General features: G+C 48.3%; 1 protein-coding gene across 3 annotated transcripts in view; it reads left to right on the forward strand.

Annotated features, from left to right (window-relative positions):
- Positions 1–14193, forward strand: part of SYT3 (synaptotagmin 3) — a 288139-nt gene that overhangs the window by 229438 nt on the left and 44508 nt on the right. For all 3 annotated transcript variants that reach the window (XM_073655996.1, XM_073655997.1, XM_073655998.1), the window contains 3 exons: positions 10270–10390; positions 13082–13253; positions 13642–13771. In XM_073655996.1, coding sequence (XP_073512097.1) covers positions 10270–10390; positions 13082–13253; positions 13642–13771 — 423 coding nt within the window. The remainder of the gene's footprint in view (positions 1–10269; positions 10391–13081; positions 13254–13641; positions 13772–14193) is intronic.

A 14193-nucleotide genomic window follows, 5' to 3' on the forward strand; every position in this document is an offset into this window, starting at 1 on the left:
TTGGTTTTGTCCTATTTTAAGTAGATGCACCAGGAGGATCTGGATGCTTGCCCAGAGCGGTTCTGGAAGCAAGATTAATAATAGTAGCAGTAGTGGGGACTAATATCAAGGTTAGCACAGTAGTAACAGGGTTGGTACACTAGGTGCCTAGAGTTACCTGCCAGGTAGGTTTGCAGGGGTGGTCCAGAGAGGTCTCAGGGATGTCTCAGGATAGTTAGGGTTTCTGATAGTAGTACCCGTTAGGTGGATGCAATACGAGGCTCTGGCTGCAGCAGGACGCTCAGGCTATGCCAGAGGGTCGGCGTCTGTAAGCTGAGGTGGTAGTTGTATTATTATAGATGGAGTGGTCAGTGGTCACTATTGGCTGGCTGTATAGTATTGGCTAGGTACCTGTCTTGGTGTAGATTTCAGAGGGGGGTGCAGCAGGAGGCTCTGGCTGACAAGTCTGTGTCAGATAGGAGTAGCGGTAGCTGTGCTGAAATTGTAGGGTTGAACTGCAGAGTCCGTCTGCAGATTCTGTTGGGGAGAAATAAGGGGTATTGTATGGCTATAAGTCTGGCGGTTCCGATGGGGCCGTGGTCCGATCCTACTTACAGTGAGTTGTCCAGCGGTGGTGTCAGAAGGTGTCAGGGATCCGGGGCGAGAGCGGTGTCCCGGCCGGTGACTGCCGCGTGCTCACCTACTTAAGGGTTGCGGGTTGCGGGAGGGAGAGGGAGGGAGGAGAAAGACGGCGCGCTTCTCGTGGAAGGCGCGCGAGAGGAGCAGCGTGACTGGGAGTCACGTGGTACGCAGCGTACGATAGTTACGGAGGCCTGTTTGTGCCTCCTGGGCTGGGTCTAGGAGCAATCCGACGCGTTTCGACAGCCGCGGCTGTCTTCATCAGGGAACTGATTGTGATATTTTCCATGAGAACATTGTTAAGCCTCATCGTTGGATCATTTTTGCTCCATTTGTTGACTTATGATAATCTGTATGCTGTATATTTTTCCAGATTTAAATGGTTATTTCACAAACTCGTGCCAGGATTTTCAATATATAGTAGATATGGGCACGAACATTAGAATAAAGTCATTGAAACCAGATGATTTTTAAAGGATCAGCCAGTGGGGTCAAACTAAAGGCCCTCATATACAGTACAGACCAAAAGTTTGGACACACCTTCTCATTTAAAGATTTTTCTGTATTTTCATGACTATGTAAATTGTACATTCACACTAAAGGCATGAAAACTATGAATTAACACATGTGGAATTTTATACTTAACAAAAAAGTGTGAAACAACTGAAAATATGTCTTATATTCTTGGTTCTTCAAAGTAGCCACCTTTTGCTTTGATGACTGTTTTGCACACTCTTGGCATTCTCTTGATGAGCTTCAAGAAGTAGTCACCGGAAATGGTTTTCACTTCACAGGTGTGCCCTGTCAGGTTTAATAAGTGGGATTTCTTGCCTTATAAATGGGATTGGGACCATCAGTTGTGTTGTGCAGAAGTCTGGTGGATACACAGTTGCTGTCCTACTGAACAGACTGTTAGAATTTGTATTATGGAAAGAAAAAAGCAGATAAGTAAAGAAAAACGAGTGGCCATCATTACTTTAAGAAATGAAGGTCAGTCAGTCCGAAAAATTGGGAAAACTTTGAAAGTGTCCCCAAGTGCAGTTGCAAAAACCATCAAGCGCCACAAAGAAACTGGCTCACATGAGGACCGCCCCAGGAAAGGAAGATCAAGAGTCACCTCTGCTTCTGAGGATAAGTTTATCTGAGTCACCAGCCTCAGAAATCGCAGGTTAACAGCAGCTCAGATTAGAGACCAGGTCAATGCCACACTGAGTTCTAGCAGCAGACACATCTCTTCAACAACTGTTAAGAGGAGACTTTGTGCAGCAGGTCTTCATGGTAAAATAGCTGCTAGGACACCACTGCTAAGGACAGGCAACAAGCAGAAGAGACTTTTTTGGCTAAAGAACACAAGGAATGGACATTAGACCAGTGGAAATCTGTGCTTTGGTCTGATGAGTCCAAATTTGAGATCTTTTGTTCCAACCACTGTGTCTTTGTGCGACGCAGAAAAGGTGAACGGATGGACTCTACATGCCTGGTTCCCACCGTGAAGCATGGAGGAGGAGGTGTGATGGTGTGGGGGTGCTTTGCTGGTGACACTGTTGGGGATTTATTCAAAATTGAAGGCATACTGAACCAGCATGGCTACCACAGCATCTTGCAGCGGCATGCTATTCCATTCGGTTTGCGTTTAGCTGGACCATCATTTATTTTTCAACAGGACAATGACCCCAAACACAACTCCAGGCTGTGTAAGGGCTATTTGACCAAGAGGGAGAGTTATGGGATGCTACGCCAGATGACCTGGCCTCCACAGTCACCAGACCTGAACCCAATCGAGATGGTTTGGGGTGAGCTGGACCGCAGAGTGAAGGCAAAAGGGCCAACAAGTGCTAAGCATCTCTGGGAACGCCTTCAAGATTGTTGGAAGACCATTTACGGTGACTAACTCTTGAAGCTCATCAAGAGAATGCCAAGAGTGTGCAAAGCAGTCATCAAAGCAAAAGGTGGCTACTTTGAAGTACCTAGAATATAAGACACATTTTCAGCTGTTTCACACTTTTTTGTCAAGTATATAATTCCACATGTGTTAATTCATAGTTTTGATGCCTTCAGTGTGAATGTACAATTTTCATAGTCATGAAAATACAGAAAAATCTTTAAATGAAAAGGTGTGTCCAAACTTTTGGTTTGTTCTGTACATTAGACTAATGTTGGCAGAACCTGATGAGATCTGCGACAATCTAATGTCATCTGACAAATGATGTAGGGTAAGCTGAGTGCTTCTGTGACTGGAAGAGTTGTGGAAGATAGTTGTCGGCCGAATGTCCGGTCAAGGTATCGTTCAGCTGACAGCTATCTAAAGTGTAAAGGGGCTTTCCAGTCTTTCCAATAGTGTACATTTATGGGTAGTCAGGACTCGGAGGGACAACTGTTGGGTTTGGTTAACATTAATTTATGGTATGTGACTGGCTCATCATGCATTTGTCTCATCTCATCGGTCCTGGTTGCATGGCTGTTGACCTTGGTTTGATCGTAAATGAGCATTTGAAAGGCCTTCAGAGTGAAACTAAAGCCTCTTATATTGTTTAGATGGCTGTTCGTTGAACAATGGTTTCACCAATTGTTCGGCCGACAGCCATCTCTTCTGACTTCCGTATCCTGTTTTCTCTATGAGCGAGCCACTGCCAGTCTTCTCTGGCAGGCAGCTTTTCTCTTGAAGAACAAAATGATCGGCAGTCAAAAAAAAAAATCAGACCTACTGGATCCTTTTGTCCCTTGACTTCATCTTTCAAAGGACAGTCAAGAAGCTCCCATACACATTAGGTTGTCAGCTGAGCCCCTCAATATTGGTGGGTTCAAGTGATGTTAGCATAATGTGTACAGGGAGATTGAATGTCCTACATACTTTCAAAGATGTCATTCACCAACTCCTCCTCTCAACTCTTCCATAAGACCTGAGTATGCAAGTGTTTTCCTTGGGGAGAAGGGACAAAACACCTCTGGCATCAACTTCTCGAGAACAATGTCCAAACGTTAAAATTCAACATTATCTGTTGATTGAGAGCTGGGAAGAAAGTGGTCAGATTTGTTGGTAGTAGCGTCAAAACCATTGGATTCAGCTGACTCTGCTCTTTTGTACACTTTAACCTGAACACTGGAACTGGTCTGTAACCATTTTTTTGTCTTTGATCTTCTCTAATTTAAGAGACTCTAAAGTAAAAGATGGCTGTACTATGAAGACTAGAAAGACAGACTTCATGTATAAGTTGTAACATACCTGGCGGCGTCCTTGCATAGTGGTCCATCTCCCACTGTGCAAGAGCGCGCACTTGATCTCCTGTCCAGAATGTCTCTCTGGCTTCCCTCCATGCTGTCTGTTTGTGTCTGTTTCTGCTGCTTAAGGGCGGCGCCCGATCACTTCCTGCTTTTTGTACCTGCTGTGGGTCACACCCCTTGTGCGTCCTCAGCCTATTGCTGTCTGTCACCTGGTATATAGCTCAGCTGCTCCCATCTATCCCTGCCTGAGCATAGTGTTTCATTCAGTGTGTGCTTGCACTCTGAAGGTGCCAGGTCCCGTTCTGTGTTCTCTTGTCTGCCTATCCTGGAGGCTGTATTTCCAGGCCTGTCTGAACACGCTCCTAGCCTGTTCCTCCTGCCTTCTAGGGGCCGATTACCTAGACCCGTTCCTGTATCTTGTCTGACCTGTCTGAACACGCTCCTAGCCTGTTCCTCCTGCCTTCTAGGGGCCGATTACCTAGACCTGCTCCTGTATCTTGTCTGTCCTGTCTGAACACGCACCTTGCCTGTTCGTCCTGCCTCTCTGGGGGCCGTATTCCCAGACCCGCTCCTGTATTCCGCTGCAGTGTCGGTCTCCTCCGTACACTCAGTTCCAGTCTGAACTCTCTCCTATCCTTTACCTGTTTTGCCTCTATGTCCGTTCCCTTCCTTTTTCTGCAGAGTCTGAACTCGTACCTAACTCCTGCTTGTTGTCTCTGTACTCCCGTTTGTGAGTTTGTGGTCCACTCGCTACTTCTCTGCTAGTACCCTGTGGGTGTCTGGCTCTGCCTTTCCCTTCCTGTCTGTTCCGTGTGAACAGAGCCCTGTCCCCCCTACTCAGCCTAGCCTGCTCTGACTCCTTTGCTCACCGCTCCGGTGGTTCTAGCCTGCTCTGACTCCTTTGCTCACCGCTCCGGCGGTTCTAGTCTGCTCTGACTCCTTTGCTTACCGCTCCGGCGGTTCTAGCCTGCCCTGCTTCTGCCTACTGCTCCGGCAGTCCTGTCCTGCCCTGCTTCTGCCCACTGCTCTGGCAGTCCTGTCCTGCCCTGCTTCTGCCCGCTGCTCCGGCAGTCCTGTCCTGCCCTGCTTCTGCCCGCTGCTCCGGCAGTCCTGTCCTGCCCTGCTTCTGCCCGCTGCTCCGTCAGTCCTGTCCTGCCCTGCTTCTGCCCGCTGCTCCGGCAGTCCTGTCCTGCCCTGCTTCTGCCCGCTGCTCCGGCAGTCCTGTCCTGCCCTGCTTCTGCCCGCTGCTCCGGCAGTCCTGTCCTGCCCTGCTTGTGCTCGCTGCTCCTGCAGCCCCGTCCTGCTCTGTTCTTGCCCACCGCTTCGGGCGTTCCCTCTCTGCTGTGGTTGTCTACCGCATCTGCGGTTCTGTGACCCAGTCTGTACTGGGTCTTAACCTTTCTGTGCTCCAGCCCGTCCTTTCGGCCAGTACCTCCCTGCCTGCATACTCGCCTGTATCCACCCATCTGCATACCTGCCGTGTTTGCTTATATCCACCAGTCTGTGCCAGCCTAACCTGCCTGCTCCTGAGTCCCAGTGTGTACTGGGTCCTATCCCGCCTGTGTTCCTACCTGCTAGTGCCTCCCTGTCTGCACTCTAGCTGTGCTTGCCTGTACCCCTCTACCTGTATTGTTCCTGAGTCCCAGTGTGTACTGGGTCCTATCCCGCCTGTGTTCCTACCTGCTAGTGCCTCCCTGTCTGCACTCTAGCTGCGCTTGCCTTTACCCGCCTGCCTGCATACCAGTCGTGCCTGCCTATACCCTCCAGTCCGTGCGCCAGCCTAACCAGCCTGATCCAGTAATCCCTGTGTGGGTCAACCCCCGTGTCCGAAGTTTGACCTGGAGTAGCACCTGGTCCCTCTGCCCGGTTTCTCCCTGGTGCACTGGCGTCGTATGCCGTCATGCCATCTTGGTCGGATCGGCCAGATACTTAGTCACGCCCCTCCAGGCACTCTCCGGTTCATGGTCCAGTGGAATCACTACAATCACACGCACACGCCGCTCAGCCCGGGCGTGTGCATAACAGCATGCTCAGGCCATGGTTCCCGTTGAGCCCCACGGCCTTCGCTCTCTGAGAAGTTTTCCAGCGAATACATGCATTAAAATAAATAAATAAATATTTTTTTTTTCCTTTAGCTGAGTTCCAGGCGAATTACGCACCCGTCCAGATGGATCTATCTGCTCTCGTTCCCGCGGATCCGCTACGTTATTATGGGGATCCTAGACAAAGTCGTGCATTTGTGGAGCAATGCATGCTACACTTCAAGTTCTACCCTCTATGTTTTCCCACCGATCGGGTTAAGGTGGCATTCATTATGTCTTACCTGGCGGGTGATGCCTTGGAATGGATCAACCCCCTATATGAAACACAGGATCCGATCCTCCTGGACCTAATGGCCTTCCTGGTGGCCTTTCTAATGGTCTTCGATGATCCTAACCCGGAGGCTCCTGCTGAAGCTTCACTTCCCAATATCCCGGAGCAGCCCCAATGGGTAATGTGTGTGGGTAGCGCAATAGTCCTCCAGCCCAATGAGACTACTGCCCACCCAGAATCCTCACAGGGTGACTACGCTTTCCGGAATACTTCTCCCAACCTCAAGAGGCAGTCCAGACGTGCTAGACGTAGAGGCAAGCCGTCACGCCAGGGTCTGTCCTCCCTGAGACCTCCTGACCCCAACCTTGAAGTCCCTACTAAAGCTTCATCTCCCTGTATCCCGGAGAAGCCCCAACGGGTAATGTGCGTGGGTAGTGCACCAGTTCTCCTGCCCGAAGAGACTTCTGCCCATCCAGACTCCACACAGGAGAACTTCCTGCACCCGGCATCAGATGCTTCACCCACTTTAACCGGTGTGCATGTCCAAGGATGCTCCAAAGCTGTGGTTACCTCAGAGTCTGTGCACCTCTACTACCTGGCGGAGGACCCCCTGTTGCCTCCTGAATCCTCCGGGATACCACTCGATGACAAATGGAGAGAGAATTCTCTACACCCGGTACTCGATACTTTGTCCGCTTCGTCCTGTGAGCCTGACAATGGGTACCCCAAAGTGGTAGTTACCCCCGAGTCTCTACACCCCTCCGACCAGGCGGAGGACCTCCAGTTGTCTCCTGAACCCTTCGGGGTGCTACCTGGTAGCGAAAGGACAGAGACTCTCCTATACTCTGTACCTGATACCTCGCTCGCTTCGTCCAGTGAGTCCAACCTAGTGTACTCCGAAGCAGAGGTTACTCCCGAGTCTCTACACCCCTCCGACCAGGCGGAGGACCTCCAGTTGTCTCCTGAACCCTTCGGGGTGCTACCTGGTAGCGAAAGGACAGAGACTCTCCTATACTCTGTACCTGATACCTCGCTCGCTTCGTCCAGTGAGTCCAACCTAGTGTACTCTGAAGCAGTGGTTACTCCCGAGTCTCTACACTCCTCTGACCAGGCGGAGGACCTCCAGTTGTCTCCAGAACCCTTCGGGGTGCCACCTGGTGGTAAATGGACAGAGACTTTCCTATATCCTGGATCTGATACCTCGCTTGCTTCGTCCAGTGAGTCCGACCTAGTGTACTCTGAAGCAGAGGTTACCCGTGAGTCTCTACACCCCTCTGACCAGGCGGAGGACCGCCAGTTGTCTCCAGAACCCTTCGGGGTGCCACCTGGTGGAGAATGGACAGAGACTTTCCTATACTCGGTACCCGATACCTCGCCTGCTTCGTCCAGTGAGTCCGACCTAGTGTACTCTGAAGCAGATGTTTTCTCTGAGCCTCTGCACTCTTCTGACCCGGCGGAGGACCTCCAGTTGTTTCCTGAATCCTCCGGGGTACCACCAGAAAACAAAGAGACAGTGACTTTTCCTCATTATGTACCTGATAACCCGTCTATTTCTTCCTGTGAGCTTGACAAGATGTACCTCGAAGCAGAGATTACCCCCAAGTCTCTGTCCCCCTCCAACCCGGTGCAGGACTTCCAGTTGTCTCCTGTACCCTCTGGGGTGCCACCTGAAAATATGTGGAGAGAGACTTCCTTGTGTGCTGTTCCTGGTACTCCACCCGTTTCATCTGTTGCTAAGGGTGGCTGGATGGGAGGTAGCATCCTAGCTACCCAGAGGAGACCAGTTTTTCCGGTGGACAGGGGAAGTGATCTCTTCGAAGTGAAGAATTGGCCCTCGAATTCCCTGCGGAAGATTCTGGCAGGCCTGAAGAAGAGGGGGCGTAAGGGGGGGGGTACTGTAACATACCTGGCGGCGTCCTTGCATAGTGGTCCATCTCCCACTGTGCAAGAGCGCGCACTTGATCTCCTGTCCAGAATGTCTCTCTGGCTTCCCTCCATGCTGTCTGTTTGTGTCTGTTTCTGCTGCTTAAGGGTGGCGCCCGATCACTTCCTGCTTTTTGTACCTGCTGTGGGTCACACCCCTTGTGCGTCCTCAGCCTATTGCTGTCTGTCACCTGGTATATAGCTCAGCTGCTCCCATCTATCCCTGCCTGAGCATAGTGTTTCATTCAGTGTGTGCTTGCACTCTGAAGGTGCCAGGTCCCGTTCTGTGTTCTCTTGTCTGCCTATCCTGGAGGCTGTATTTCCAGGCCTGTCTGAACACGCTCCTAGCCTGTTCCTCCTGCCTTCTAGGGGCCGATTACCTAGACCCGTTCCTGTATCTTGTCTGACCTGTCTGAACACGCTCCTAGCCTGTTCCTCCTGCCTTCTAGGGGCCGATTACCTAGACCTGCTCCTGTATCTTGTCTGTCCTGTCTGAACACGCACCTTGCCTGTTCGTCCTGCCTCTCTGGGGGCCGTATTCCCAGACCCGCTCCTGTATTCCGCTGCAGTGTCGGTCTCCTCCGTACACTCAGTTCCAGTCTGAACTCTCTCCTATCCTTTACCTGTTTTGCCTCTATGTCCGTTCCCTTCCTTTTTCTGCAGAGTCTGAACTCGTACCTAACTCCTGCTTGTTGTCTCTGTACTCCCGTTTGTGAGTTTGTGGTCCACTCGCTACTTCTCTGCTAGTACCCTGTGGGTGTCTGGCTCTGCCTTTCCCTTCCTGTCTGTTCCGTGTGAACAGAGCCCTGTCCCCCCTACTCAGCCTAGCCTGCTCTGACTCCTTTGCTCACCGCTCCGGTGGTTCTAGCCTGCTCTGACTCCTTTGCTCACCGCTCCGGCGGTTCTAGTCTGCTCTGACTCCTTTGCTTACCGCTCCGGCAGTTCTAGCCTGCCCTGCTTCTGCCTACTGCTCCGGCAGTCCTGTCCTGCCCTGCTTCTGCCCACTGCTCTGGCAGTCCTGTCCTGCCCTGCTTCTGCCCGCTGCTCCGGCAGTCCTGTCCTGCCCTGCTTCTGCCCGCTGCTCCGGCAGTCCTGTCCTGCCCTGCTTCTGCCCGCTGCTCCGGCAGTCCTGTCCTGCCCTGCTTCTGCCCGCTGCTCCGGCAGTCCTGTCCTGCCCTGCTTCTGCCCGCTGCTCCGGCAGTCCTGTCCTGTCCTGCCCTGCTTCTGCCCGCTGCTCCGGCAGTCCTGTCCTGCCCTGCTTGTGCTCGCTGCTCCTGCAGCCCCGTCCTGCTCTGTTCTTGCCCACCGCTTCGGGCGTTCCCTCTCTGCTGTGGTTGTCTACCGCATCTGCGGTTCTGTGACCCAGTCTGTACTGGGTCTTAACCTTTCTGTGCTCCAGCCCGTCCTTTCGGCCAGTACCTCCCTGCCTGCATACTCGCCTGTATCCACCCATCTGCATACCTGCCGTGTTTGCTTATATCCACCAGTCTGTGCCAGCCTAACCTGCCTGCTCCTGAGTCCCAGTGTGTACTGGGTCCTATCCCGCCTGTGTTCCTACCTGCTAGTGCCTCCCTGTCTGCACTCTAGCTGTGCTTGCCTGTACCCCTCTACCTGTATTGTTCCTGAGTCCCAGTGTGTACTGGGTCCTATCCCGCCTGTGTTCCTACCTGCTAGTGCCTCCCTGTCTGCACTCTAGCTGCGCTTGCCTTTACCCGCCTGCCTGCATACCAGTCGTGCCTGCCTATACCCTCCAGTCTGTGCGCCAGCCTAACCAGCCTGATCCAGTAATCCCTGTGTGGGTCAACCCCCGTGTCCGGAGTTTGACCTGGAGTAGCACCTGGTCCCTCTGCCCGGTTTCTCCCTGGTGCACTGGCGTCGTATGCCGTCGTGCCATCTTGGTCGGATCGGCCAGATACTTAGTCACGCCCCTCCAGGCACTCTCCGGTTCATGGTCCAGTGGAATCACTACAATCACACGCACACGCCGCTCAGCCCGGGCGTGTGCATAACATAAGTTACTCAAGGTTGTTAATTGAGCCGCGGAAACATCTGGTGAAGTGTCTACACCTTGTGTCGTAGTTTTCTTTTAATTGGTTTTAATTGCGGAACCGTTTCACTTCCTAATTGCCCCTCTTCTAAAAATAATATTGCTGTAAAAACAGGAAACATTCAAAGTCTGTTTTGCATTTTAAGGAGAAAGCCGACTTGGGTGAAATCAACTTTTCGCTGTGTTACCTCCCGACTGCCGGCCGCCTTACTGTCACCATCATTAAAGCATCGAACCTGAAGGCAATGGATCTGACTGGCTTCTCAGGTATTGCTATTGTTCGCCACGCTTATGTCTTGAGATAAAGTGAGATTTATGTACAAGTAGGAAGTAAAACTCCATTGTCCTCCATTAGTTGATATATCTGATCTTGATGGTTTGATACAAAAAAGTGAGAACGTGTCAACCTAGTTAGGAGGATTCCCAAAAAATGCGTATCATGTTGCTGAAACTACCAGCTGTTGGAAACAAAATTACCAACCTTGTATATGCCATTTATATTACTCTTGTCCTGTTATGTGTCACAGTAGCACCCTCTAAAGTTAAACCATCGGAGTTATTCTGGACTTTTTTTATTTTATTTTTACCATGGGCCTAAAAACTAACAAGAAAGTTGTTTCTATATGCCTACCTGATGTGCCTGATGCCCATCACAGACTGCTCCTGCCTGCAATTCAGTGGGTTCCACTGAAGTCACATCAACAGTGCAGCGGCTTCTCTTCCACTCTGCTCTGTTGACAGTGTGTGACTGCTGACGTCAAGCTGATTGACAGCCAGCTCCCCGCTGCCTAACTGCGGGGAGCTGGCTGTCAAGTCAGCATGACATTGGCAGACGCGCCCCGTTAACAGAGCGGCTCGGAAGGAGAAGAGCTGCTCTGTTGATGTTCAGAAGCTGATTTGCCAGCAGGAGCCATCAATGACCCCTCTGTGCCGGGTAGAGCAGGCAGGTAGTTAGCAACTTCCTGCCTGTTAGTTTTTAGGCCCATAGTTAAAAAAAAAGAAGAAAATATTGTGCTGGATAAACCTATTAAGCCAAAAATGGCCTATGAATAAACAATAAAGATTTAAAACAGTATTGTAATACTAAGTGGATAATCTGTCATATTCTACATGTTTATTGATGTCTTTATATCAAGTGGAATTAGCATTATGGTTGCGTAAGAGAATGAATTTTGCTGTATGATTGAGATTATTTTTACAAACTTACACTAAATATTTCATGGCCTAAAGAATGAGCACTTGGACGGCTTTAGAGAAATTAGGAAGAACATTTCAGACCTATCTCTTAGACACGAAGTTCCTGTGATTAATAATTAATTTTCATCACTGAAGTATTGCTACCAATCTGCAGTCACAACAACATGTTTGAAGATTGAAAGTTGCTCATATTAAGAATTATCCGAATCTGCGTTCTTCGTGTTCTTCCTGCCTATGCCTTCCTGGAGCGATGGGATGGATTTAGTTTAAGTAAGACAATATATCAGCTTTGTGATTAGATTTGAAAAAGTTTTTGAAAGTGCAAAATTGGAAGTTTCCAACATGAGCGGAGAGAAAATTAAGAAGTGGCCCTATCAACAATTTTGGACCTTCGTAAAAAAACGAAACGCAGTAGCAAACTTAAAGATGTGGGAGAGGATGGAAGGGAGATTTACTTTCTTGAAGGCATCTTTTGATTGTAGAATTTGACACTGATATGTCCACCTACTCAAGAGTCTTCTCATGATGAATATGAGGAAACTTCCAATCTTCACATGTGTTATGACTTCAGATTGGTAGCAATACTTGAGTGATGAAAATCAATTATTAATCACAGCCAGCATCACGTCTTGGAGACAGTTCAGAAAGCAAAACCCTGGTAACCCTCAAGAACAGGAAGGCCGGATTAGCCCAGTTCTGAAATAAAATCCTATATAATTAAGAATAACTTGAACCAGAATGGTAACAAAAAGTACAAAAAAGCAAAGAAAGGGCTAGAGATCGGAGAAATACGACCTCACTGTTCACACATGGTGGAAACATCTTATGGCATGGGCTTTTATACCTGCCAATGATACCGGCTAGTGATGAGCTAATCTGCCGAAATTCGGATTCGTCAGACCGGATGTGGATCAAATATGCCTTATTGTGCTCCGAATAACCTAGAACATAGAAAAACAGTTAAGAAAGTAAATTATATTCGGCTCCAGACCTTACCTGTCCTGCCGTCAAGCCCTGTTCCGATCCGGTATTCTACCCAACTCTACCTTTTGGCATTTTTGGTCTCTCGGGCATTTGTCTAAGTCTTATGACATCTTGTGACTAGGCCTGAGATTATGATGTGCGTTTTCCTCGCAATGTCATGACTTTGTGAGGTCTAGTCAGTGCCAGAAGTGCCGAAGATGCTGGACAGGTGAGGGCAGTGGAAAGGTGTGTAGAATTTTTTTTTAATTCTTTCATCCCCTTTCTGAATCTTTAGAATGAAGCTAAATGACCAAATGGATAACGGCCCAAAAAAATACTAAAAACCCACATAAATTCTTCTTAAAGTAAATTAATAGAATATTCTTCGATGGCCAAGTCAATCGCTTGACGTCAACCCAATTGAACATTCTTACTGAAGACAAACCATTAGGATGGGAACAATTTAGATGGTCGTAGGGTCAAGGCTTAAACTTGAGCCTTCAAAAGAAGTTTTCTTCAGGGAATTTATGAAGCAAATCTTTACAGAAGCTCAACACAATCTTGTTATATGGGCACAAGCAATGCTTTTTCCAGTATGCTATCAATTTTAACCTTGTCGCTAACTTATACATTACAAATGAATATTACAAATCAATTTACTCGTACATCTGCTAAAATGGTCAATAACCTCCTGACTCCATTTGTCTGGACTCTTACCATCAAGTAGGAATATTCTTCATATCAGCTCCAGTTCACAATGTATCATAATCTTTCTTGTTTTTCCTCTTTGTCTTAAAGATCCATACGTGAAAGCATCTCTCATTTGTGAAGGCCGGAGGCTGAAAAAGCGAAAAACATCTATAAAGAAGAATACGCTGAACCCAACCTATAATGAGGCGCTTGTGTTTGACATTCCTAATGAGAATATGGACCATGTGAGCCTCACCATTGCAGTTATGGATTATGATTGGTAAGGACTTGGTCTTATTTCGTCATAGTTTCACCAAACGATGTACTCATTATTGCAGTCTGCTGACCACACATTGATCTATGACGCTATTTTTGAAAAATGATAAGGCCAAATCCCTTTTTTCCCATCACACAGCCATCGAATTAAGGTCCATTTAGACGAGACAATAATCAAAATTGAGCATTCTCTTCTTTCTTGGTTCTGTGTAAACAGGTGATGTTAATATTCGATGTGGTCCTTCCTACACTTGTTTTTTTGTTACTTAGAAAAGTTATCATAAAAAGGTTTAACTAAAGGTTTTAACACTGCTGTGTGAAATGTCAACACAGTTTGTGGTTTTCATCAAGTAATTGAGATGTAATTCCTTTATTTCATTGCATTTTTACAGTATAGGTCACAATGAGGTTATTGGAATGTGTCGTGTGGGCAGTGATGCGGACATGCCAGGAAGGGAACATTGGAATGAGATGCTGGCAAATCCCAGAAAACCAATAGAACATTGGCATCAACTAGTTGAGGTAAAGATATCTGGTTTGGTTGATGACTATAAAGAGTTCTAGAAAATGAAGTATTTCTCACACAAAATTATTACAATTCCATATGTTTTGTTATACACATGTTTGTTTCCTTTGTTTGTATTGGATCAACAGGAAAAAAACAAAAAAGGGAAATTGGACATAATTTCGCACAAAAAAAAAAAATTGTCCAGACCAAATTGTTGGCACCCTCAACTTAATATTTGGTTGCACACTGTTTGGATTAATAACTGCAATCAATCGCTTCCCATAAACAACAAGCTTCTCTCAACTGAAATTTTGGACCACTTTTCTTTGGCAAACTGCTCCAGGTCTTTCATATTTGAAGGGTGTCTTCTCCCAACAGCAATTTTAAGATCTCTCCACAGGTGTTCAATGGGATTTAGATCCGGCCTCATTGCTGC

The sequence above is a fragment of the Phyllobates terribilis genome, unplaced genomic scaffold, assembly GCF_046119375.1.
Source record: "Phyllobates terribilis strain yellow unplaced genomic scaffold, ASM4611937v1 Scaffold_12__6_contigs__length_324123572, whole genome shotgun sequence".
Classification (NCBI taxonomy): Eukaryota; Metazoa; Chordata; class Amphibia; order Anura; family Dendrobatidae; genus Phyllobates; species Phyllobates terribilis.